Source organism: Cucurbita moschata, unplaced genomic scaffold (genome assembly GCF_002738365.1).
Source record: "Cucurbita moschata cultivar Rifu unplaced genomic scaffold, Cmos_1.0 Cmo_Scf00013, whole genome shotgun sequence".
Lineage (NCBI taxonomy): Eukaryota > Viridiplantae > Streptophyta > Magnoliopsida > Cucurbitales > Cucurbitaceae > Cucurbita > Cucurbita moschata.
This window is the reverse complement of record NW_019268529.1, coordinates 2298403-2320901: the sequence shown is the minus strand read 5'-3', so window position 1 is coordinate 2320901 and position 22499 is coordinate 2298403. Positions and strand designations below refer to the sequence as shown.

General features: G+C 34.6%; 3 protein-coding genes and 2 non-coding genes across 6 annotated transcripts; 2 read left to right on the top strand and 3 right to left on the bottom strand.

Moving 5' to 3' along the window:
* Positions 1-2777: 2777 nt before the first annotated feature.
* On the bottom strand, positions 2778-3602 carry LOC111451063 (cysteine-rich and transmembrane domain-containing protein WIH1-like). Of its 2 annotated transcripts, XM_023091317.1 has the most exons (3): positions 3441-3598; positions 3184-3349; positions 2778-3006 (listed from the first exon to the last, which is right to left on the bottom strand). In XM_023091317.1, exons 1-3 carry the CDS (start codon positions 3490-3492, stop codon positions 2961-2963), a joined length of 264 nt encoding a protein of 87 aa, XP_022947085.1. In that variant the 5' UTR covers positions 3493-3598; the 3' UTR covers positions 2778-2960. The 2 variants fall into 2 exon arrangements, with proteins under 2 accessions (XP_022947085.1, XP_022947084.1); XM_023091316.1 differs by lacking the exon at positions 2778-3006 and having other exon boundaries at positions 3078-3349; positions 3441-3602.
* A 1413-nt stretch (positions 3603-5015) lies between these two features.
* Positions 5016-10550, bottom strand: LOC111451852. The gene is made up of 10 exons (XM_023092439.1): positions 10308-10550; positions 9450-9666; positions 9123-9280; positions 8862-9007; positions 7592-7654; positions 7409-7501; positions 6640-6801; positions 6215-6321; positions 5709-5887; positions 5016-5630 (listed from the first exon to the last, which is right to left on the bottom strand). Exons 1-10 carry the CDS (start codon positions 10408-10410, stop codon positions 5410-5412), a joined length of 1449 nt encoding a protein of 482 aa, XP_022948207.1. The 5' UTR covers positions 10411-10550; the 3' UTR covers positions 5016-5409.
* An 841-nt stretch (positions 10551-11391) lies between these two features.
* TRNAD-GUC lies at positions 11392-11463 on the top strand. Its single transcript has one exon. It is a non-coding gene; the product is annotated as a tRNA-Asp (tRNA).
* A 1360-nt stretch (positions 11464-12823) lies between these two features.
* On the top strand, positions 12824-12895 carry TRNAD-GUC. Its single transcript has one exon. It is a non-coding gene; the product is annotated as a tRNA-Asp (tRNA).
* A 4341-nt stretch (positions 12896-17236) lies between these two features.
* Positions 17237-21810, bottom strand: LOC111451385 (formin-like protein 6). Its single transcript, XM_023091785.1, has 4 exons — positions 20082-21810; positions 19807-20006; positions 18632-18873; positions 17237-18548 (listed from the first exon to the last, which is right to left on the bottom strand). Exons 1-4 carry the CDS (start codon positions 21566-21568, stop codon positions 17760-17762), a joined length of 2718 nt encoding a protein of 905 aa, XP_022947553.1. The 5' UTR covers positions 21569-21810; the 3' UTR covers positions 17237-17759.
* Positions 21811-22499: the final 689 nt, after the last annotated feature.

Sequence of the window (22499 nt, the reverse complement as noted above, 5' to 3'; positions counted from 1 at the left end):
CTTAAAAATTAAAAAAGAAATCATAAAAAATATGAAACGTAAGAATGATACAAATATATTAACAACAATAGTTGTGTTGTGCTAATATCTTTCAGCGGCGGGAAGAGCACGGCGGCGGATTGGAGAGATTTGGGCGTGGAGCCGGCATGGCTTTAAGGCGAGGATCTAGATACTCGGGAGGTGAAGTTAGCTTCTGAACGACATCTCGAAACTCGATGGGCTCCACTTTGTAAACCCTCGGAGGCATCGGAGGCGGAGGTGCAACCGCCTTCTTCGGCGACCTCGACGATGCCTTGTGAACTCCGTCGGGGTCGGAGTAGTAAAAGGAAAAGGAAGAAGAAGAAGAAGAGTAGGAGTGAGGTTCCATGGATAAGTTGAGGTGAAAGCTTGTTTTAAAATTGGGAATTGCGTGTTTGGTGCATGTGTTTTATTTACATATATATATATATAAAGAATTTTGTAAGAAGCTTCGTATGGTGTTGTATAGAAGGCTATTTATTTTATCTTTTTTTTAAAGGAAAAAAAAAATAGCCGTCGGCGGTGTGTTTTGTCTGTGGCACGAGTTTGACCAGCCGACCACTCCCCAAAAAGAGATTAAATCATGCATCGCACGTGCTTATGTTTGACCAAAAGTCAAAACTTTATTCCTTTTTATCCGTTGTCAGATGCTTGTTTACGTAATGTATGACCGCATCTATATCTAATCCTCTTTGTCGAATAATTATAGTTTTTTTTTAATATAAATCAACTTATTAAATCCTATTAAATAAAATGCATTTAAAAGTTTTATGTTTAATTTAAAATATAATTTTTAATATTCAATTACAAATATTAAATATTTTTAATATTCATAATAATCGTAAAAATAAAAGTAAAATTGATTTGACATACAAACAACACTAATTAAAAATGCCAACATTACAAACCAACATCAATTTTCTATTTAATACAAACCAACACCAATTTTCTATTTCATACAAACCAAAACCAATTTTCTATTCTAAATATAATTCAACCCAACTTGAAAAAAAAAAGAGTAATAACCTCCAATAAAGACGGGTACGATTCAATTCAACGTTTTGTTCGTTCGAATTTGATTGATTCGAGTTTGTCAAATTCTCAAGTCATTTGTTCATAGCTTGTTATGTTTTATGATATCTACTAGATTCACGTTAAATTATGTTAATGGGAATATAATATAAGAAAAACAATATGACTTGACTTTTTTAGAACTATTGAATTAATGTTTTTCTAGAACTTAATAAGATAACGTTCGATAATTTTCATGTGTAAATTATGTGAATATGTTAATTTTTTTTTCATAAATGATTTTTTTTTTTTACTTTAGGCATCTGGAATGAAAAAAAAAAAAAGTGTGAAGATTGCGTATTAGAGAAGTTAAATGTATGTGTAGATACATTGAGCATGTGGGTTTTCCTTTAATTGAAAAAGAAATGATTTTTGTTATTCCTTTCAATCTCTTATTTTCTATATTGTTTCAACAATTAGATGCCTTTCAAAACTTCAATAGTTCGATCACTTGAAAGAGCCACACATTTCATACTTATCGTCAAAACGATAATATTCGCCGACAATATTACAATTCTATCTTAACATATATACTTAAGATTCTTAAAAATTACAAATAGTTTTTCATATTTATTTAACCTTTTTACATATTCAACATTTAAAATGGGATTGATTGAAAAAATTATATCTAAATAAATTAAATTATGCTCGAATTGATTATAAAAATCTTCCTATCAATCAAATGGATTGATTTTCATAATTATTATTTACGTAGGAACTCAAATATATATACAGAGAAAACATTGCCTCATAATTCAAATATAAATAATCCTCCGAACTAAATACGCATACAATTACACTAAACAACAATGACTCAAGTGGCTAGTAAATGGTATAAAGTTGATTTTACTTCATGCATACAGATAAACTATTGTCACAAGTAAAATGCTAAAACAGGTTCAATTTCCATGCAGTCAGATTAGGAATTGCCACACGATCATATTACGAAGAAGTGATATTAGTCCTATGTACACTCATAGGTAATTTACTCAAAGGCCCTAACTAATATCCAAAATAATTTTCATGCACACAAATGGGTAGTTGTCTCACGTCCTATGTAATTTTCATTCACATAGACAGATAATTACCACGATTCTTCTGCACACAGATAAACAATCGTCCCAATATTAAATGTATACAAAATGTTCTAAAAAGTTTCATAAAAGTCAATTTCAAATAACTAACTAAATTTTTTTTTTTTTTAATCAAAATACTACAAATCAGCATATTTAAATGAAATTTAGGTAAAATTAGGGAAAACTAACCTCAAAATCGAAAACATGATGAAAATTTGAGTCAAACGGACCTATTTGACTTAAAACAGTTGCTCGTTAACCGTGGAGCTTCCTATTGAGTAGGAAGTTAACCATTGACCAAGCCAGCCCGAGTTGATACACACGCTGAACTAAGCCGAGCTGTAAGCTGCACGCTGAACTGGGTTAGTGAGCTATATTGCTTGGGGTGGTTACTGGACTGGGTTGGGTTGGTTTCTGGGCTTGGGCTTAGGTTGTGGGTGCTCATGCGATCTCTTTGTGTCTACTAGTTTATAGCTAATTTTCTTTACCATTCAATATAGTTTAGATTGCGTATTTAGAATCATCTAAAGGTTACAGAGTCTGAGACTAAATATTATTATGTATTCATTATTTCTTTATTTATCGTCGTGACTTATTAATCCGTATTTTGAATTCCGTACGAATACTATTTTGTATTCATTTCTCGAAATATCAATGTGATAAAAAGATTTTTCATTAAAAAAAAAACATAGGATTAGTAGTATAGGAAGATTAGATGATGGTGATAGTACAATGCAATGAAATTAGAATAATAAGTTGAGTGCTTAAGATCATCCATCCATCCATCCATCTTTATCAGAAGCAAGCATCCAAGAGACAGCAACAGCAAAGTGCTGCTAAACTGCAAAACAATCATTTTTATTATATATTGGATAATTCTTCCGTCAATCACATTTTAAATTATTAATTTCATAGTAATTAATCTCTGAAGTTAAGTATGTAAAGACAGAGAATTAGTAGTTAATTAGAGGAATTAAAGAAATTCCATTGGATTACAAGAACAGAGGAAGTGACTGACCATCCTTCAAGGCAACCAGTTTTGTCCTTGGGAGGAGGCTGCTGAGTAGTCGGAGCGTACTGTGGGGCATACACCGGCGGCGGCGGAGGAGGGGGGTACCCTTGAGCCGTAGGGTAGCCCTGAACGGGGTACCCAGGCGGAGGGTAAGCGTCCTTGGGAGGGAACCCTACAAGAATTAATCAATCAATGAATGAATCAAAACCTCTGAAACAGAGGACCCATTAGTAATTGAACAAACGGCGGTGTGTCAGGCTAACCTTGTGGCGGCGGAGCCCCAACCGGCGGCTGTTGGTGGTCGTAGTAGCTCATGATAATGGGGGAGGATTCCGGCGAGGAATTTGATTCAATTTGAAGGGGAGAAATTGAGAGGAATGGTTAAATTGATGAGGGAAAAGAGTGGGAATAGAATAAACTGAACGGGAATAGAAATTGAATGGTGTTGAAAATGAAAGGAATTGGAATTTGGGTTATAGATTTCTTGGAATGAAGGAAATTTGCATCAAAAGATATTCCTATTCTATGCTCTACGTGTTTTCATCACTTCTCCCAAACTATGATGCTCTTTACCTTTTAAGTTGCCCTCCCAATATTAATGATTTCCATATAATGCATTATCTTTTCGCTATTAAAATTATTCGTTTTTTTTTTAATACTATTTGAATCTCGAATACAAAATTATCCTATTGCTACGTGAAAATCAAATACATTTTTTAATGAATTTTAGTAATAAAAGTTAGCGGCATTTATGAGGAACAAAAGGTTGGCTCCTGAAACTTACACATGACAGAGGAAACACCAAGTGAAAGAACGAACCTTCTATATTTCTGCTATCTTCTCTTCAATAACGAGGACACCTTAATGGAAGGAGACACCCTAAAAACAAATAGGAAGTAGCGAAGGAAAAGGCAAAGGCTGAAACCAAGTCAAGGTCAACCATTCCTTGGTCAGGGCTGACCCCACTATTCGTGTAGAGGTACAAACCTTGTACAATCACGTGATCTTTTGTGAGTGCACTTCAACGTCCCTCAAGCAGGTCAAACACAACAAACAGAAAATCAAATGTCACAAGCTAGTGTTTGTTGGTCGAGGTCCATGAATACTAGTAGGAAGAGATTGACCAATAGATGATTAGACTATTTTAGCTTCAAGAAAGCTTGAAAAAGGAAACCCAGACAAAATAATAAAGAATGAGGCTGACTAGTGTCAAAACCATATTATATGTAGGACCGTGACAACTATCTCTTTGACCCATCCGAGAAATCCAATGCCAACTAGATCGTGATCAATAAAATAAAAAGAGTAAGATTTTTCATATAAATAATACCAAAAGTTCTAACGAGAGCTAAGACCACCCCTACGATCATGCCAAGACCCAATTGCTCACCTTGACCTCGACAAGAGATCGAGGTCGAGGTCCATTCTCATCATCAAAGGGATATCATTGAACTTACGGGCACAATGATGATCGAACTCAAATGGAAATAAAGCGATTTCAGGCTGAGAAGCAACCAATCATTTGATATGTCTAAGAGAGTAAAGGAATTATCTAGCAAAGGCAAAAATGCTTTTTCAACCCACCAAGATGGTAACTATTCAGACGACCCTTCATTTCACATTCTATTCATTTACTGTCACATTGCTCAAACGAAGATAAGCGCCTGAATTGAATTACAATCATCCAAAGACACAAGGAACCGAGGCTAACTATTGGACTTCATCAACCGACCAAGTTAGTATATGACCATCTTGAGCAATTTGCAGCTAAGCTCCTCCCCCTTGAGCTCTACATCTTAATGTTACAAGAATGAAATAATAATCCTCCGTCAAAAGCATGGTACAATAACAATTGAATTGAAGCCAATCAGCCCCAAAAGGCTATAAAGTTACATTACATTTCAAAGTGATACAGTGACAACCACTCCATGAAAATCATGGGTGCAGTAAATACTGAATTGAAGTTAGGTGCAGCCCCAAAAGGCTATAAAGTTACACCACACATGCTTCCCATTCAATGGCTAAATGTATGCAAATCTACGCGAACATATAAGTCTCTTAGATACCCTGAACCTAGGTGATGACTAATGATCTAACAGACAAGGAAATACAAGTTAGGGGGTGTGATCAATTTGTCTAAACACATCCTACTGCTTCCCAGAAAAATCATGATAACTATGCAGGCAGTATGTTTTACATACCTAATCTACCATTGCGTTTGACCTTGACCAATCACAACCAAGGGAGCCACTTTCGACCTTTCTCAGCTCTTCTACTGCTTTGGGGAGTTATGCTGATTCTATCTGCATTGTCAACGAGCCACCTGCCGAAATCTGGCGAAGAAACTAGTCCTTCCAAAGCTTTTTCGGTTGAGTCCTTTGTGAACCTTTTCCACTCATCCTTAGAAAATTCTCTCCGTCCAGGTGTGGAATGGAATGTCGAAGGATATTCATCTGCATCATAAACAAAGTGTTTTTATTCTAGAATGTCTCTTATTAGTTCAGAAGCGTTACTAGAGACATTTAACATACCACGTTCAGAAAGACTGCAGGACTGAAGGGCAAAGTTTCTGTCTTGAGATCGATAGAACCCAGGGTCTTCATAACTCAGGGGAGACTTCATGGCGAGTTCATCATCAGAATCATCAAAACGTGGCTTATCAGAGATGTGAGATCTCTTGAGTTTTCTCTTTGGCGATTTGAACAAATTCCTGAACAAAAACAACCCGCAATGACGTACATTATTTGAAATACATGAAACATATGCCTGATTTGTAGACTTGCTGTCACTTTCTATATATTTTAGATTAGAAGAACAGATATTTCCACAGTACAACAGTTCCATGAATTGCGTAGTTAAATAAGTTCACAACTCACATTCTGAATTGGAGAAGTTCAATTTGCTTACCCGATTGAAATAAGCGAAATGATTGTTAATAACACAAAGAAATGGTAATTGAGCTTGTATATCATTCTAATAAATAATGTGATCCGTAGTGAAAAAAGGAAAGTAGTCTAGATTTGGATAGAATACAAACTTGTACTGCCGACGAAGAAATCTCAACTTAAAAGTTCTCCTCAGTATTGATGAAGCCATTATTCCACATATTAAAACTCCTGTTGCCAGCAATGGATCCAAAGAACACTGAAAGTAATTTAAATTTATCAACAGAAAATTGTTTGAAAATATGATACATATTAAGCACAGACATAAGTTTCAAGATACTTGGATTAGTCTCACTTGTTATAGACTCTCTTATCAGGGAAAGAAAAACAACATATATAATAGCTAATGTATTCCAAATCCTCCCGTCCTTGAGGCAACATCAGATATAAAATATCTTTAAATTTTCCATTTTCGCACATTGTAGTGTTGGGTGATCATCTTTAAATCCAATTAACAAAAGAGTACAAATGCATAAATAATTTCCAACAATGGAGGTAGTAATGACAATGAGAAAACCTGAAGAATCAGAAGAGCAGCCAAAATCCGTATGCACCATGTGACAAAAAGCGATGTGCTAGTATCAATTGATCCATCTTCATCAAGGACAAATTTGTGGACTACCCAAAAGCCCAACCATGCTCCAATCAGAAAAATAAAAGCCAGTAGAAATGTAGCTACCTGTAATCAATAATTTAAGAAGCATTTAGTTCCCCGGTAGCTAATGCATTTCAATGAACTTATAAGAAAGAATACCACTTTGGTTATAAACCAAGTGGAAAAATGATAAAAGTAACATGATGTACAAGATACACATATATATGTCCTAGAAGGCTGCAAGAAGAGCAGAGTGGAACACATTATTGTTAAGGTTTTCCAGTTGGATTATTTTTTGAAAGATTACTTCAATTAAAAAAATGCACGCAGGTACAAAAATGTTTTGCAGTAAGGATGTGTGGTCTGTGACTAACTTGATATGATTCAGATCGACCAATGGCTAAATAAAGGTATATCAATGAATTGATAGATATTCGTGTTTAAACAATAGTTGTAATGTCATGGTCCAGTATGTAAGGGACCTTGAATTGGTCGTCGTATATAGTCACTGCGAGCATTTAGGCAAATTTTAGCCAATACACACATACGTGAAGTTTTTTCTAACCAACATGATTATGAGGTGCCAACGCATCAAAAGAGAATAAGATAAAAAGTCAACACTTCTGTAAATTCATTCATGACTGAAATAGAGAGGTAAATTATCAAGAAGGATGAAAGATTAGTTACGTACAGGATTATACATGTCCTCACTTATACCCATTTCCAAAAGTATTTGATGCAATAATCCAGGTATGTAACGGAGGAAAAAAGATCCCAGACCAACCTGTGGAAAGATGGATTGTAAGTTGTACATTCAGTACTTCTATGATCACAGAAAGAAGATATGTGAGACTGACAAAAGGTTGATACCCACTGCAGATGCATATAGAAAAATTGCAAGTGAGCTCTTCCGACCGGTAGGAAGAAGCTTCATTCCCTGTCAGTAACCAGGCAAGAAAAAAGTATTATTACATTATTGAACACAACGCGATCAAGCTATAGTCACATTTCCATATATCTTTCAAGCAATAGACAATCTCATTGGAAAAAGAGATTAGAGAAATAAATAGAATGGGGATGAACCACGAATCCAAGTTCACAGTTTCCGTTCTATATCATTTTACCTATTAAACAGCCACAGCCCTTACAAAAGGCCATTCATTATCTGTACCCAAAAAGGGAGGTAAGCCAAATTACAGGTTTAAGACAAAAACCATGAACAATACAGGTCGGCCCAAGGGTGAGGAAGAAGGCTTCAATGCTGAACTTAAAAGGCTTGAGGGAGTTGAATAACCTTTCCTCAAATGTATATCATGAAAAGATTCTCAAGTGGAGATGAGGGAGGCCAGTTTTTATGCATTTAAGAAGATGCAACTAGGTTTCTAGGGCTTTATGGATAAAAATCATAAAGATTATGAAGGAGATAATCCTAATATTGTTTTGTTGCAAAAAACTAAAAATCATAAAGGCAGAGAGATCATTTACCAAGACTATATGGAGTTCAACACAGAGGCAGACTTTTTTAAGGAGAGAGTATCCATTGGTTGGTTTTTTGGGGGAGTGCTTATGCTTGAGGGGGGATGTCAACACAACGAGCAAAATGTGGAGGAGATTCAACCATGAAAGGATTAATAGGAGTACAAAGAAATTTGAAAGGGGCATTAACCAGAGAACTTTGGTTAAAAATCCTTTGGGAAACGGATGCTTCACATGAGTCAGCTATGGGCCTGGGTGATTTGAATTCGTAGCTTGAACTACATATAGTCTATAGTTTGGGTTGCGGACATGAACTTATCTCTGTACTGAAATTTTCTCTTTTCCCCTCATATAATTTGAACCAGTGACTCAAACTGCTAAGACCTAATAAAGATAATTGGAAAGTCAATATTGAAAACCATAAAGAGAATAATATCATGATATTCTCATCAAGATCAACAACTAAGAAAGTAGAAACGGCATGCTCAAAGTCACAACAATATCCTAAAGCCAGCACCAACTTCCAAGTTCCCAGAAACAGAACACTTTTACAAGATCCAAAGTAGTAAATATTACATATCCATTTTTTATTCAATAAGAAACATAATAACATCGAAAGAAGTATGATATATACATTTAAGTTAAGATAGAAGATACGACCTAATTACCTGAAAAAGGATCATTAACACTACAAGGAGAACTCCAATTGTCATAGCACTTCCATAATAGAATACCAATGACTTGCCAAGAATGGAGGCCGAACTCATCAACACCAAGCCCAGGATTAAAAAAACTATGCGGTACATAAAGAATTCTGCAATAGGGAGGGGGAGGCTTAGAGTCAATCTTCTTCCACAAGCAGATAAGGTTGAAATCGAATTTCTCCCCCTTTGTTTTTCTTTTGCAATTCACAGTATAGATGCACATACCTTCTTCAATAGATACCTCAAAACTTTCCAAGGATAACCCAGAAGTTCTGATATCTACAAGCTTGTGGTCAAACGGCGACATGGATTGAGCCCAAGAACCCTTGGCAACTTTCTCCCACTGACTTTGTGGACACATCCCTATACCAAGTGACATGTTCCTGCCAAGCCATGGTATTTAGAAGGTTAATCAGATCTAGTATAGAGTATATTTGTGTTCTTCACTCATATGAAAATCAAATTTTTTGTAGGCTTGCCCCCAAAAACAAACCTGGAGAACAATCCTCAATATTCGGTATTATTAAAAAAAAAAAATTATAATGCACTCACCTGTGAAAACAAACCTCTACATTTGGTATCCGAGCACTTGAATTTATCATGGAAAGCTTCACTTTTACCGTGTGGGCAAGCTTCCACAGATTTTTAATCCTCAATAATCCTTGGATGTATACTCTTTCACAAACCACCACAGTTCCAGGTTTGGAACCTGGTGAATTTTGCACAGGCAAGCCACGAGATAGTTGCAGAGTTGTGGATTCAGAGACAACTGAAGAGACCAGGAACATGAGTAGGCAATATATGCCATCAAGGAATGAATGGACCATAAAATATTTTTCTTACACTCGCGAAATCGAAATTTCAAAGCTTTTCAAGAAGTTATAACTTCTATCAAAGAAGGTAACAGCCTAGATAATGGTAATGGAAACTCTTCTTTCCCAATTTTCATGAAATTAAATTAAGAGATGAAGAACCTATCTTCCCAATAATTGAGTACATATGCATCAATAATCTTGAATCCATGGGTACCATGTAATTGTTGAAGCATAAACCAAGAGGACATCTTCCTCAACCAAGAAGTTAAAATTTTGAATTTCTATCATAGAATGTGTCGTTGAAACTAAAGCAACAAAGAAATCACAGTTTAATCAGCAATTCATTTCTAAAGAAACTTTTCCCCTGCACCAATCCATAGCATTCCCAAAAACAAAATCTATAAACGCCCTGGTCTAGGGGGAGAGCAGAAAAATGCAAGTATAATCGTACACTGCCAAAACCAAAATAGAGAGCACAAAAGAACACATTGAAAGTATAACAATCCTAAACAAGTAAAGAACAATAAAAAAAAATAAAAAAAAACTAGTGCAATCGGCATGAAAAAGAAACGCAAGAAGTGGAAAATAAACGCACCAAGACGAAGCTGTTGAGGGTCAGGAATGGAGTATGCTAAAGCGAAGAACAGGGCGAGAAAAAGAAGGCAAGTAGAAGCACGAAACAGCATCGAAGGGACCATGCTTGATTTCTGGTTCGGAGGAAAGAACCAAAGCCTTATTTTTCCTCTCCACCAGAAATGTAGGACGGTTAGAAGAGGAGAACCTCGCAGAAGAAACAGACGCTGAAATGCAGACCCAACCTCCTAGGCCACGGTCTAGGTTTCAGTTTTCATTTGGGCTGAGTTGCCGAACCCTATGATAACATATTAGGTCATACGAGTCTATGATTGGGTTAAGTGTTTTTTTTTTTTTTTTTTTTATTAGGTTAAAGTTTTGGAAATGGAAGGTTGAATTTGATTTACTAGTTAAGACGTCTTTTCTGGTCGTGTCAACTTGACCAACCTAAAAATAGAGTTACAATTTAACTCTACCCTATTTTTAGAAAATTAAAAATATTTAGTGTTTATAAAGATATGAGTGATGCATTGTTAATTGTAAATGTTTGATATTCAATGGGGCGGATAAATATGATTTTTTTAAATAATTTGACAACCCAATCCAACCCAAAAATATAGAGTTGCTCGACTAACCAACCCAACCAAACCAAACCAAAATTTGATGAATATTCGTAGGAGAGAAACGACATTACTCTTTCACAAAAAGCATTCTCAAATTTGTAGTGGGTTCCACAAACGTCCTCGTTTCATCAACGTTTATAATCATTATTTCCACTTGAGTCTTATTGTTTTTATTGTCTAATTTCGTAGGTGCTTTCGAAATTAAGTTAGGTTTTAAAAACTAAAATGTTTCTCTTTAAAAAAAAAAATGAAAACAATAGCACAGAAAATAAATACAACTTTAGAAAATTAAAAAATAAAATAGTTATCTAGAAATTTTCATTCTCATTGCCAAAATAAATTTAAGAAAAGAAATGGGTGAATGATATAATTTTGTCCGTGTTCAACGTAATCCATAGTTCTAATGGAAAGCCTCGATGGCCATCTCTTATTTAGAAACAACAAAAATATTCAAACATTTATTTTATAGAAAATAACAAATTGGTCGTTGTAGTATAGTGGTGAGTATTCCCGCCTGTCACGCGGGTGACCCGGGTTCGATCCCCGGCAACGGCGCTTTGTTTTTCTTACCATTTACATTTTACTAAAATTTGTTTAATGAACAATAATTATAATGGGTGAAAAGGGTTCTAAAAGAAATCTTTAAATATGTTTAATTGTCTTAATTATCAATTTTTTTTTTTAGAAACAACTAAAAATGATAATTAAAAAAAAAAATAGGATGGATTATATTTGGTGTTGCATGCAAATGAAATCAAAATATGATATATAAAAAATAATATAAGACAATAATTATGGGAATTCACTTAGATTAGATTCCAAGACAATTTGTTATTTCACTACTACCGTTTTGTATGTTTTCGAACCGTTACATAAAATGGACGTATGACTATTCTATGGATTGTTGTTATGTTTGTGCATATTTGAAAATGATATTCTAAAATATTATGAATCTTTTGTATATATCGAAACTTCATATAATTATTCATATGTGTGTATGAAAATTGTAGTAATTACCTATTTATGTGCATTAAAATTATATTAGCATTAAGATATCTATCTATGTGAATGAGAATTGTAATAATTACCTATTTGTGTATAGAAATTACATTGGACTCTATGATAAGACTTTGGAGGAAATCTCCTATATGTATGCACGACAATTGTATTACCCCTTAGTCATATGAACTTGTAATCGTTATCTCTCCATGTGCATAAAAATTATTTTAGTGTTTTGTGATTCCGACTTGGTAATTGCTCCTCTGCGAGCATGGGAGTTGGATTAGTGATATTTTTGTTGTGTATGTATGCATATTTAACCCTAATAGAGAATTACATAAATGAGAATTTTCAATACAAAGTTTTTTTTTAAAAAAAAAAAAAAAGGTAAGGGAAAGGGTCGTGATAAGGAGAGATCACTACGCATTAATTCAGTTAATTACTTGAACGTAAACCTTTTAGTCTGTTTTACAAACTCGAGTTATTTATGTATGAAGTATCCCACACAAAACTTAATTATTTCTCTAAAAATGTATGAATTTATAATTTGCACGTTTTCACTTCTCCACTTTAAGATGATGAATTTGAGTCAATTTAAGATTTCATAAAGTAGGCAGTTACAAAAATGTTCTTCGCATCTTAATCAAAATTTAAAGTAGGAAAACATTTTAATTCTCATTTAATAACTTATCATTTTTAGCTTTTAGTTTTGAAAATTAAAGTTTATATTCACGTAGAAATTTCGAAAAAAGGGTTAATTTTCAAAACGACGTAGTTTTTTTGTTTATGTAATTTAACTGAATTAATGTTTCTTTTTTAAAAATGAAAACTATTTAAGAAAAAAGAGCACCCCACCAAAGAATCAAAATGAAAAATAAAGTTGTTTTAACGTAAATTAAAAACGAAATAACAAGATGTCGTTGTAGTATAGTGGTAAGTATTCCCGCCTGTCACGCGGGTGACCCGGGTTCGATCCCCGGCAACGGCGTTTTGTAGTTTTGCTTTTTTTTATTTTTTATTTTATTTATTTATTTACATTTTACTAAAACTATCTCAAAACGATTCGTTTAAGGAACTAAATGCAAAATCTCTTCAGACACGTGAGAATGCCAGATGGCAACAGGCCAGTGTGTTTGTAATTAATAAAATTATATATGATTAATAATTACATAATTATACAGCTTCAAATGTATTAGAATTTTCTATTATATAACTTAAATTATGTAATTATCAAAACTTTTAGAAAAAATTAAAAATGATTATTAACGTAATAAACTAGATATATTTAAAATCTAAAAAAATAATTTTATTCTAAAATAATAAAAAAAACATTATTTTTTAGTATGAAATAATAATTAGTGTTGTAGCTAAAGAATTGACATCAAAATAAGATGGATCATGTTTCCTAACAATTTATTATGTGCATACATACACCTGATTAATTAATAAAATTATAAGACTATCATAGAATAATGGTATTTAATAGGACTAAAATGGTCATTGCAATTATGTGAAAATTGCTTAGAGATCTTGAATGACTTTTTGAAATTAATTTTAAAATTATAGGTTGAATCCAACCATATTTGAGATAAATTTGATATTGTCGATTTCTTGTCATAGCTACTTGAAATGTCATTTCAATATTGGGCCTTCAGGGTTTGAGCTATTACAAATGGTATCAGAGCTAAACACCGGGCGGTGTGCCAGCGAAGACACTCAGCCTCGAAAGGGGTAGATTAGAGTTCCACATCATTGAAGAGGAGAACGAGTGTCAGCGAGGACGCTGGCCCCAAAGGGGTGTGGATTGTGAAATTCCACATCGGTTGGAGAGTGAAACAAAACACTCTTTATAAGGATATGGAAACGTCTCCTGACAGACGTATTTTAAAACTAAGAAAAACCTAGAAGAGAAAGCTCAAATAAGACAATATCTACTGGCAGTGGACTTGAGCTGCGCTTACATTTGACGTAAGCAAATTTTAACCTAACGATTCAATCATTAAGTGATGTATACACATAAAAAAAATTGACCACAACATGTACATCAAAGATACCCATTTACATTTTCAAAAATAAAATCCTAGATAAATATGTTAATAATGCATTAACAATTTTCATTTAAAAAAAAACATATAAAAACGAACTATGAAAAATAAATTAAACTCCTACGCACCATAAAATAATTATTTTTTGGAAGGCACGAACCTAACCCCTACATAAAATTACAATAACGTAAGATAACGAAAGATGTCACATCATGATAATGATAAGTGGAATGCTTCTATGTGCCAAGTTGAGTTACTCATAAAAGAGACAAAGCCATGCCACTAAATATTGCATCGATAAAAGGAACCTATAACTAAATATAATATCATTATGTGATATTTTATCACGGGTTTGAGAATTTGACTAATTTGGACGAACTCCCATCTAAGTAATAAAAGTTGGTTGGGTTAGATTTTTTTCGGGTTGAATTGAATTTTTAGAAAATCGAAACTCGAATTGGTTCCTAGGTTATTTCTTTTTTTTTGTTGAGTTAACTCGACCCACTTGAAAAATAGAGTTACAACGCAACTCAACCCAACCTAATATACATTGTGACATGTGGATGTTTGATATTTGAGTTTTATGAAATTTTAGTTATTAAGGTAATATGTATTTTTGGTAAGTAGAATTTAAATAAAAAAAAATCCAATAACTCAATCTAAATTATGAACTCTATTTGAGTTGTTCGGATTTAAAAAACATCTCCAACCTAATTCAATCCATGTACACCTCTAATTATTATTATTATTATTATTATTATTATTATTTAAATATATAATGTTTTTTATTATTATTAAGTGAAACCGAAAAGTTGGGGTTATAAAAGTAAATTGGAACATATTTGTATTTTTGTCTTTTTGGTAATGGGATAAAAAAGAAACGTGCCTCTTATCACATCAAACAAAATAATAATAAGAAGAAAAATACTTTTTTATAATTACATTATTTTTATTTCTTACGATTTTGTCCTTACATTTTCAACCAAATTACATTAATATATATATATATATATATATAAACCTAAACTTCATTGTCGGTTTAATTCAAGCATTTTTCTTTAATTTATGTTAATTTCTACATTTAAATAAGTTTTATATGCATGTGAAGGTTGTGCACTAATATTTTATTAAATAAATGAAATTCTAACATGAGTTTATTTATTTATTTCTAATTAAAACTGTTTTGGTATTAATTTAATATTCTACCAAATTAAATATCAAAATAAAAACAAAAGTGGTTGAACCATTTGGCATATTGAATTAAAAAAAATGTATAGTAATTTAAGATTTGTATTAAATTCAATAATAATATAAAATTAACTATAAGGATTAATTTATTATTATCATTTTATTTATGACGTTATTTTAATTATATTTATATAACTTTTAGGTCAAATGATACTAAAGAAAACCTTTTTGGTCAAATTAAATTGTGGTTATATATTAATATATATATATATATATATATATATATATATATATATTATTTTGTTGTTTTTTTTTAAAATTAAATAAATGGATTTATGGAAATAAATGAAAAGGCATTTTGGCTTGTTTTGCCGACGGATGGTTTGAGAGTCCCAAAAAGAAGAATAAAAATTTCCCAAAGGACAAAAGGAAAACATTCTTACAACACCTTCTATTCTTTTTATTTTTTTATTCTTTTTTCCCATTTTTTATTTAAAAATAAATAAATTATTTTAAAATATAATTTTTATTTCTAAATTTATTCTCATGCTTTAATTTTTTTTATTAAAAATTTAAAAGTTTTAATTCTTCTTTTAAAAAAAAAAAAAATTATTTCGAGGGACACTTAAGAGTTATAGTTTTTAAAAAAATCAAAAATTAAAATTTCTTTCCCTACTTTTTTTTTTAGATTCTTTTTTATTTATTTATTATTATATGTTAATTAAAATATTATTTTGATTCCTTTCTTTTAGAATTTATTGTTATTATATTTTTTAAACCTCAAACCCTTTAAGGTACAAACCAAGTTAAGTATAATAGAGCTTATCCCAAAAAAAAAACTCTTTTCTTATAAGGAACGAATCGTCCTAGTAATAAAAGTTCTCTCACGTCACACTTGAAGAAATAAACTGTGACAATCGAGTAAATGATGAGTACATGAATAAGCCGCGATCACATGTGAATAAGAGTGATCTTTAATATAAAAGGACTAAGAAAAACTTAAAAGGAAATGAAAGTTACTGCATTTACCAACAACGTGCACATTCATTTTTTGTGACACAATCATAAGAACTTTATGGTTAATCTTACTTTACTTGGAGCAATTTTATGTCGGGTGATTTTCCTTTTCGAATTCATTTGAGTGAGTACAAAACATGCTGGAAGAACTTGTGTTAATATGTGGGGATCATTTTCAATCTTTAAAGCAAGAAATGAGTAATGTGATCAACTAGAGTGTACAAACATTCAACAACCTCTTCATTCGTTACACAACCTTATTTTTCTGAACCTTCCAAAATTTCATAATGGACATGAATACATATCTTAAACCCATTCGGGCTTCCCTCAAGATTTTAAAACGCGTCTTCTAGGGAAAGTTTCCCTTTCAGACTTCCTCTCAAGGGTTTAAAACGCGTCTAGGTTTTCCCTTTCAAGCTTTAAAATGCATATGTTAGAGAAAGATTTCTACGCACGTACAAGGGGTGTTTTGTTCTCCTCCCCCCACCAATGTGGGATTGTGTCCCCGTCGAACGTGGGATTCTCACATTAGGTGTCTCAACTACTTATGAAATTTCAAATGATTGCACACGAGATCTATAAAAATCCAGCAGCATTCATGGGAGAATCCTATGTTCAATCATCATTTCACATTATTGAAATACCTATTTTGTGAAAATTTGAATAATAAATGAAGATAGATTTAGGGACCAAAAAAAAAACATTTGTTTTTTACTCTTTTCATACATATTTATAATTATTTCTTTGTACTGTAAATTTTCAGCTACCTCTATTAGGTTTATGAAAGTCTGAGGAAATCAGATAGAAATTGGATGACAATAGAATAACAAAATGCAATGGAGGAAAGAGAGAGCTTTATGAGCTGTGAACTATGAGAAGCAGAGAGAAGAAAGTGCCAGATTTCCAACCGACCAAAAACAGAAATTTATAGATTTGAGTGTCCTTCTAGATTTGGCACACATTTCTTTTCAATTAAAAACAACCCACACTACAATCAACTGAAGCTTTAAGATTACCCCTTTGGGATAGGATATGACTTTGCAGAATATATTCTTCTTACCAACAACAATCAAGAACAATGAACAAAAAAATTGATATTTATTATTATGAAACATTGAACAAATGCAACAACATATTAGCAGCAACTCAAAAACATTCTACTTTTTCTCTGGAAATGTGTAGGAATCTGATCTAAATAGGGTACTCTGTCCTATCTATAGCCGTGTATTCTTAAGTGGAACATTCATTTCCTCTCTTTCTATCTTTTTATTTATCTCATTTCATTGAGACGTACCTTTCAGTTTTGCCACTGCTCCTTCGTGCTTCTTCCCATGCTGTTTTTGGTGTTTCTTCATCACTTTGATCATGTCTTTGTTGCCTTTTTGCTGCAAAATCTAACTTGATTCCGCTTCAGGAATCTGTGTTTTGAGTAATGGACAAACTTTGCTGGGGGCGTCGTTGTCTCCAAAGGAGATTCTCTGTTTGCCATTCTTTTTTTGGTCTGAAAGATGCTTGAGATCTAAGAAACTAGTGAAATTCCCCCCAATGGAGGATTAAAGCTAACCTGGCAAGCTTCCTAAGAGGTACTTGTGTTAAGGGAGTTTACGGAGATGAGCTATCCTCGTCGGAACTTCGGTCGTGTTTGATGTTGTACCTGCTGAGGACTGGGAGGGAGGCTGTTGCCGATATCCGAAAGGATCTTGCAGCACCCACCATTACCCCATCCTGCATTCTCCCAACTTCTTTGCATACTTGATCTAGTATGGTTAGGAAATCCCGAACGATCATGAAGATTCGGAATGGATGAGCTTCCTCCTTGGCAGCGTCACCATGGAAATACTCTGTGACCGCTTTCACCAGAGATAAAGCTTTCCTTTCGTCGTCCTTGATCCTAACTATTTCTTCTTCTGCCTCCTTCAAGAATGTTTTCATCGAGTCGAAGAACTTTCCATGCATTCCTGGCTTTTCGAATTGCAAAACCATCCTTACTTTTTCAAGCCCCATTTCGAGCTTTGTGACATAGCTGCTCAAGACGTCCGAGTCCATACCAGCTGCTTTTTTCACATTGCTAAGGTCTCTGCTCAGTCCAGCCACAACCTGCAAGCCCTGCTTTCTAAATTCATCCTCGATTTTCGATTGCGAACGGGGTTGAAGGTTGTCACTAGTTGAATCAGCACCACCTTCTGATCTGATAATTTCTTGAACAACAAAATGAAGCAATGTTGTCTTTCCATCCGTTCCCTTTATATCTACTAATTTTAAGAGGGTCTCAAGCTTAAAGGATTTAGCATCACCACGATTTGTACCGACATTCATCCTATTTCCCGTCTTAAGAACTGCTTCAAGGAGTTTAAGAAAAAGTCTACTGTTCTTTAATTCCTCACTTGCAACCTGGAGAAAATTAAAATATTTTAGACAAACTAATAATTCATTGCATCTCATAATGTTTATCAAAAGAAATTTAGACAAATTACCTCAAGCGTTTGAAATGACTTCCTTAGATACTTCACTTCTGAATCAAAATTGGCTCTGTACAGCATGGCCTCAACTCTTCTAAAGGCAAATGGGACTTCAAGCACTGCCTTCAGAAATCTTTCTGCAGTCCCTAATTTTGAACCATCACCACAGTACTCTCTCAGTTTTATCTCTTCTTCTTTGGTTGGAGCCATCTTCACTAGCGTTTCTAAAAGCTCGGTACCAAACCCTTCCGGGTTACCTGTTGCCAACAAAAAGTACGTTTCATATGATGAGAATGACATTACAGATGCATGTAACCACCAAATGCATTTTAAAACAGGACATATTATCGGTCGAAAGCAATTGGGATTATATCGATAGAAACTATGCTCCTAATCACCAGATCTTTCACTATTCACTCCAACATAGACTCATTGAGATATATAGTCCAGCCAAAATCATTTACAGCAACGAATCTCTTTCTCAATGCAAGGCAATCGAAACATCAAAGAGCAAGGTACTTTCACTAGGCCCTTTAGAAGTATGGAATTAATTATAATTCTTGACAGAGAAAGAATGAACGATATTCGACCGTAAGACAACTAACTTTATGGAAATTCAACATCAATGCACAAAAGCAAGGTAGGGTCGGAAACTCATCAGTAAATGTGAAAATGCGGAAATGTGTCAGGAGGAATAGTGAAAGTGGCTAAGAAAGAAAAGAGCATTGATATTAGAGATGTAAAAAGTAATGACCAAGGAATGAATTCTGTACGAAACTTAGGAATCAGTAACATGGGAACACAGTATAACAATCAAGAATGTACAATCTTAAATTAGTACATAAAAGGTAAAACAAGATTTTGATTTATTCAGTTGAGAACCCCAAGAAATATGCGGGAGAATTCATCAGCTAAAGTTGTTTAGTCCATAATTGAAGAACAGAAGAAAGAAACATGAATTTCTTAAAGATTCATAACCAAACACGATGAACTAAAATGAAGGATGCAGAAAGATGAGCAATCTTCTAATGCTGATAATGATGGAGATATGGTTAATTCTTAAAACATACTCAAAACTGCTTATAATGAAAAGCAATCACGCTGGTGATCAAAGCCACGGTTGTGAAATAATTGTTCATACGTCAGATCACAAATTATTGTAAGTAGCCCCAATTTGGGAAAGCACTCACCATCTTGAAGAGCTTCGATCACTTCATCACGCGTGACATTAAGAGCTCTTAGGAGTATTGCAATGTTCTGCGACTTTTTGGGATCCAATACCCTATTTTCCTTCTCAACGGGGGGAAGAACAGACTTTCTCGTGGCCTCTTTGGGAACAGAATTTGCAGAATTGAAGCCAAAAAGTGTTTCCATCATGTCCTCGTTTAATCTGAAAAAATCTCAGCTCAGAAATTCATGAATATTCAAAAAATCTGCAAGAATCGGTATTAACAGACCAACTTACTGGAATGAGCTTGATTTGAGTTGATCCCATACTGTAGCTCGGTCTGAGGTTGCCCGTACTTTGTCCCAGTGCAAGGGCTTCAATCTCGGTTTTGAACCTTCTGTATCTTCGTATTCAAGCCTTTCCATCGAATTAATCCTTTCGACAACATCTTCGTTAGCGGAATTTGCTGGTGCAGATGTCGGTGTGGATTTGGACGATGAGTTTGTTCTCGCTGTTGAATAGGATTGTGACTTGGAGGAATCTGGAGGAGTGACTGGACCCATTCTGGTTTCCGATAACCCTAGTTTTTGTGGCGTTGAATACGAAACCGGATGCGGCGGTGGTCGTGGAGGTGGCGGTGGAGGCGGAGGCGGAGGCGGAGGTGGAGGTGGAGGTGCAGCAGTTTTCTGAATTTGAGGATATGTGGCGGAATTGCTAATTGTTTGAAGAAGCGCCAAATTTGGTGGAGGCGGAGGCTTCGAAAATTTAGGTCTCGTGGAAGAGAAAGGCATTGTTTCTTTCGAATTCGGAATTTCACGAAGGTCATCAAGCGGACGCGGTGGAGGCGGCGGCGGTGGTGGCTGAGGCTGAGACGTATTGCGCTTGGTCGAAGAAACCGAGAATCTAGATTTCGGAGAGGTTCTTTTAGAATGAGGAATAGGAGGAGCATTGGAATTCATATGGTCATTCTTAAAACTTGCCGTAGAACAGCTCTTAACAGAATTACTTCGACGAGAAGCCGGTGAGAAATAGCCATCATCATGACTAACAATTGACGAGCATTGTGGAGTATGGAATGCCGTATTCTGGCTTTCATCATCCGAAGACGACAGAGCGGGAGGCGACATAGCCATAGGCGGCTTCGGCAGAGGCGGCAGCGGCTGCAATTCCGGACTCGGCCGGTACCGATCCGACATCTTAATCGAATTCAGCTTGCGATAAGGCGAACTATTAGCACCATTAGCACCATTCTGCTCAACAACAGAGCTCTGGCTCGGCTCCACAGTCCCAATATAGAAAAAACTCGACGGCGGCGCACGCGAATCCTCCGGAAATCTCTCCGGATTACTCCCTCCAACAAGCTTCTGCGACTCCCCCGGATGCTTCGCCCGGTGACGATACAGAAAAAACGCCAGAGCAGAGAGCATCCCCAAAGTCACAATCCCAACCGAAATTGCAATCGCAACGGTCTTCGTCGGCTTGGATTGTTGCGCCGTAGCAGCAGGGATAGGCATAGTTCCATTGGTAGACGGAGGAGGCGGTTGAGTCTGATCTTGAGTGGTCGGCGGGTCATGGAAAAACGGCGGAACGTCGGAGGGAGAGTCAGGAGGCGGCGGCGGGGTTAACTCAATATCCGGCGGCGGCTCAGAGCCTATCGGAAAGAGAGGCTGATGCAGAATCCTCCTAGTTGAAATGGCAGAATCGCGAAGAAGCGGGAAGGCTCCGATGAATGAAGTGAATAATGAGAGAGAGAAAATGAAGAAGCTCAAACGATGAGCTCTCATGGCGAAATTGCGTGAATCTGTGTTATCTTGTTTGATTTCCCCCAATTCATCGCTTTCGTGTCAATCCAATATTCTTGAGAGAGAAGACGAAGAAGAAGAAGAAGAAGAAGAAGAAGAAGAAGAAGAAGAAGAAGAAGAAGAAGAAGAAGAAAGAAAAAGAACCAGAGAGAGAGAGAGTGAGTGGTGTGAGAAAGGGAAGCTTCTTACAGCTGCAAGATCTGGACGCCCCCAACTAGGGGTTAACGTCAACACAACCTCCAATTCTCTTCTCTCTCCTCCTTTTATTAATTAATTAATTAACTAATTAATTAAATAATCAATATTCCTTATTTATCACAGTCATAAAAATACAAGCGCGGGTTCTGTATTAGGACACTACGCAAGCTAACCCATGGCCACGAACTTACACGTGGCGGTTTTAGTGGAACTAGATTTGCTTTATTTATTTATTTATTTATCTAATTTTAGAAAAAGAAAAATGTATATGGAGATCATGACCACCTAGTGCTATTATTAAATTTTAATAGTTAAAATATTTTTTAAATTTAGAATAAAAAATTAAAAAAAAAAATAGGGATGCATTTGAAGGGAGAGCAAAGCACATATTCCCATGAAGTTTTTGCTTTCTTTGTTTGGTGGTTAAGGATTATGCTTTTAAGTACTTTTTGGTCGACCCCAATCCCCTACAACCACTACTACGCAAGCATCCTACCATCTCATCATCCACGCCGTTCATCCAAACGTACACAATGTTCACATTAAACTCCTGCCACGTAACCTACTTGCTTATTAATTAATTCCATTTTTAAATAAATAAATACCATTTTATTCATGCAGAATTATCTTTGGGATTTGGAAGGTCACGTTTGTAATTTCAATTATAAAAGTTTCATTTCGGCTTTTCTTTTTGTTTTTCTTTTTTTTTTTTTTT

Bases quoted from the DNA above. Each gene is read 5' to 3' on its own strand.
- LOC111451063 (XM_023091316.1), bottom strand. From the start codon at position 3,492: ATGAGCTACTACGACCACCAACAGCCGCCGGTTGGGGCTCCGCCGCCA. The intron at 3,350-3,440 runs GTTAGCCTGACA...TAATTCTTGTAG, and splicing joins TGGGGCTCCGCCGCCACAAG to GGTTCCCTCCCAAGGACGCT.
- LOC111451852 (XM_023092439.1), bottom strand. From the start codon at position 10,410: ATGGTCCCTTCGATGCTGTTTCGTGCTTCTACTTGCCTTCTTTTTCTC. The intron at 7,502-7,591 runs GTGGGTATCAAC...ATCTTTCCACAG, and splicing joins TTTTTCTATATGCATCTGCA to GTTGGTCTGGGATCTTTTTT. The intron at 6,802-7,408 runs GTACGTAACTAA...TATTGATTACAG, and splicing joins GTGAGGACATGTATAATCCT to GTAGCTACATTTCTACTGGC.
- LOC111451385 (XM_023091785.1), bottom strand. From the start codon at position 21,568: ATGAGAGCTCATCGTTTGAGCTTCTTCATTTTCTCTCTCTCATTATTC. The intron at 20,007-20,081 runs GTAAGTTGGTCT...AGATTTTTTCAG, and splicing joins CTCAAATCAAGCTCATTCCA to ATTAAACGAGGACATGATGG. The intron at 18,549-18,631 runs GTAATTTGTCTA...AATTTTCTCCAG, and splicing joins AGTCATTTCAAACGCTTGAG to GTTGCAAGTGAGGAATTAAA.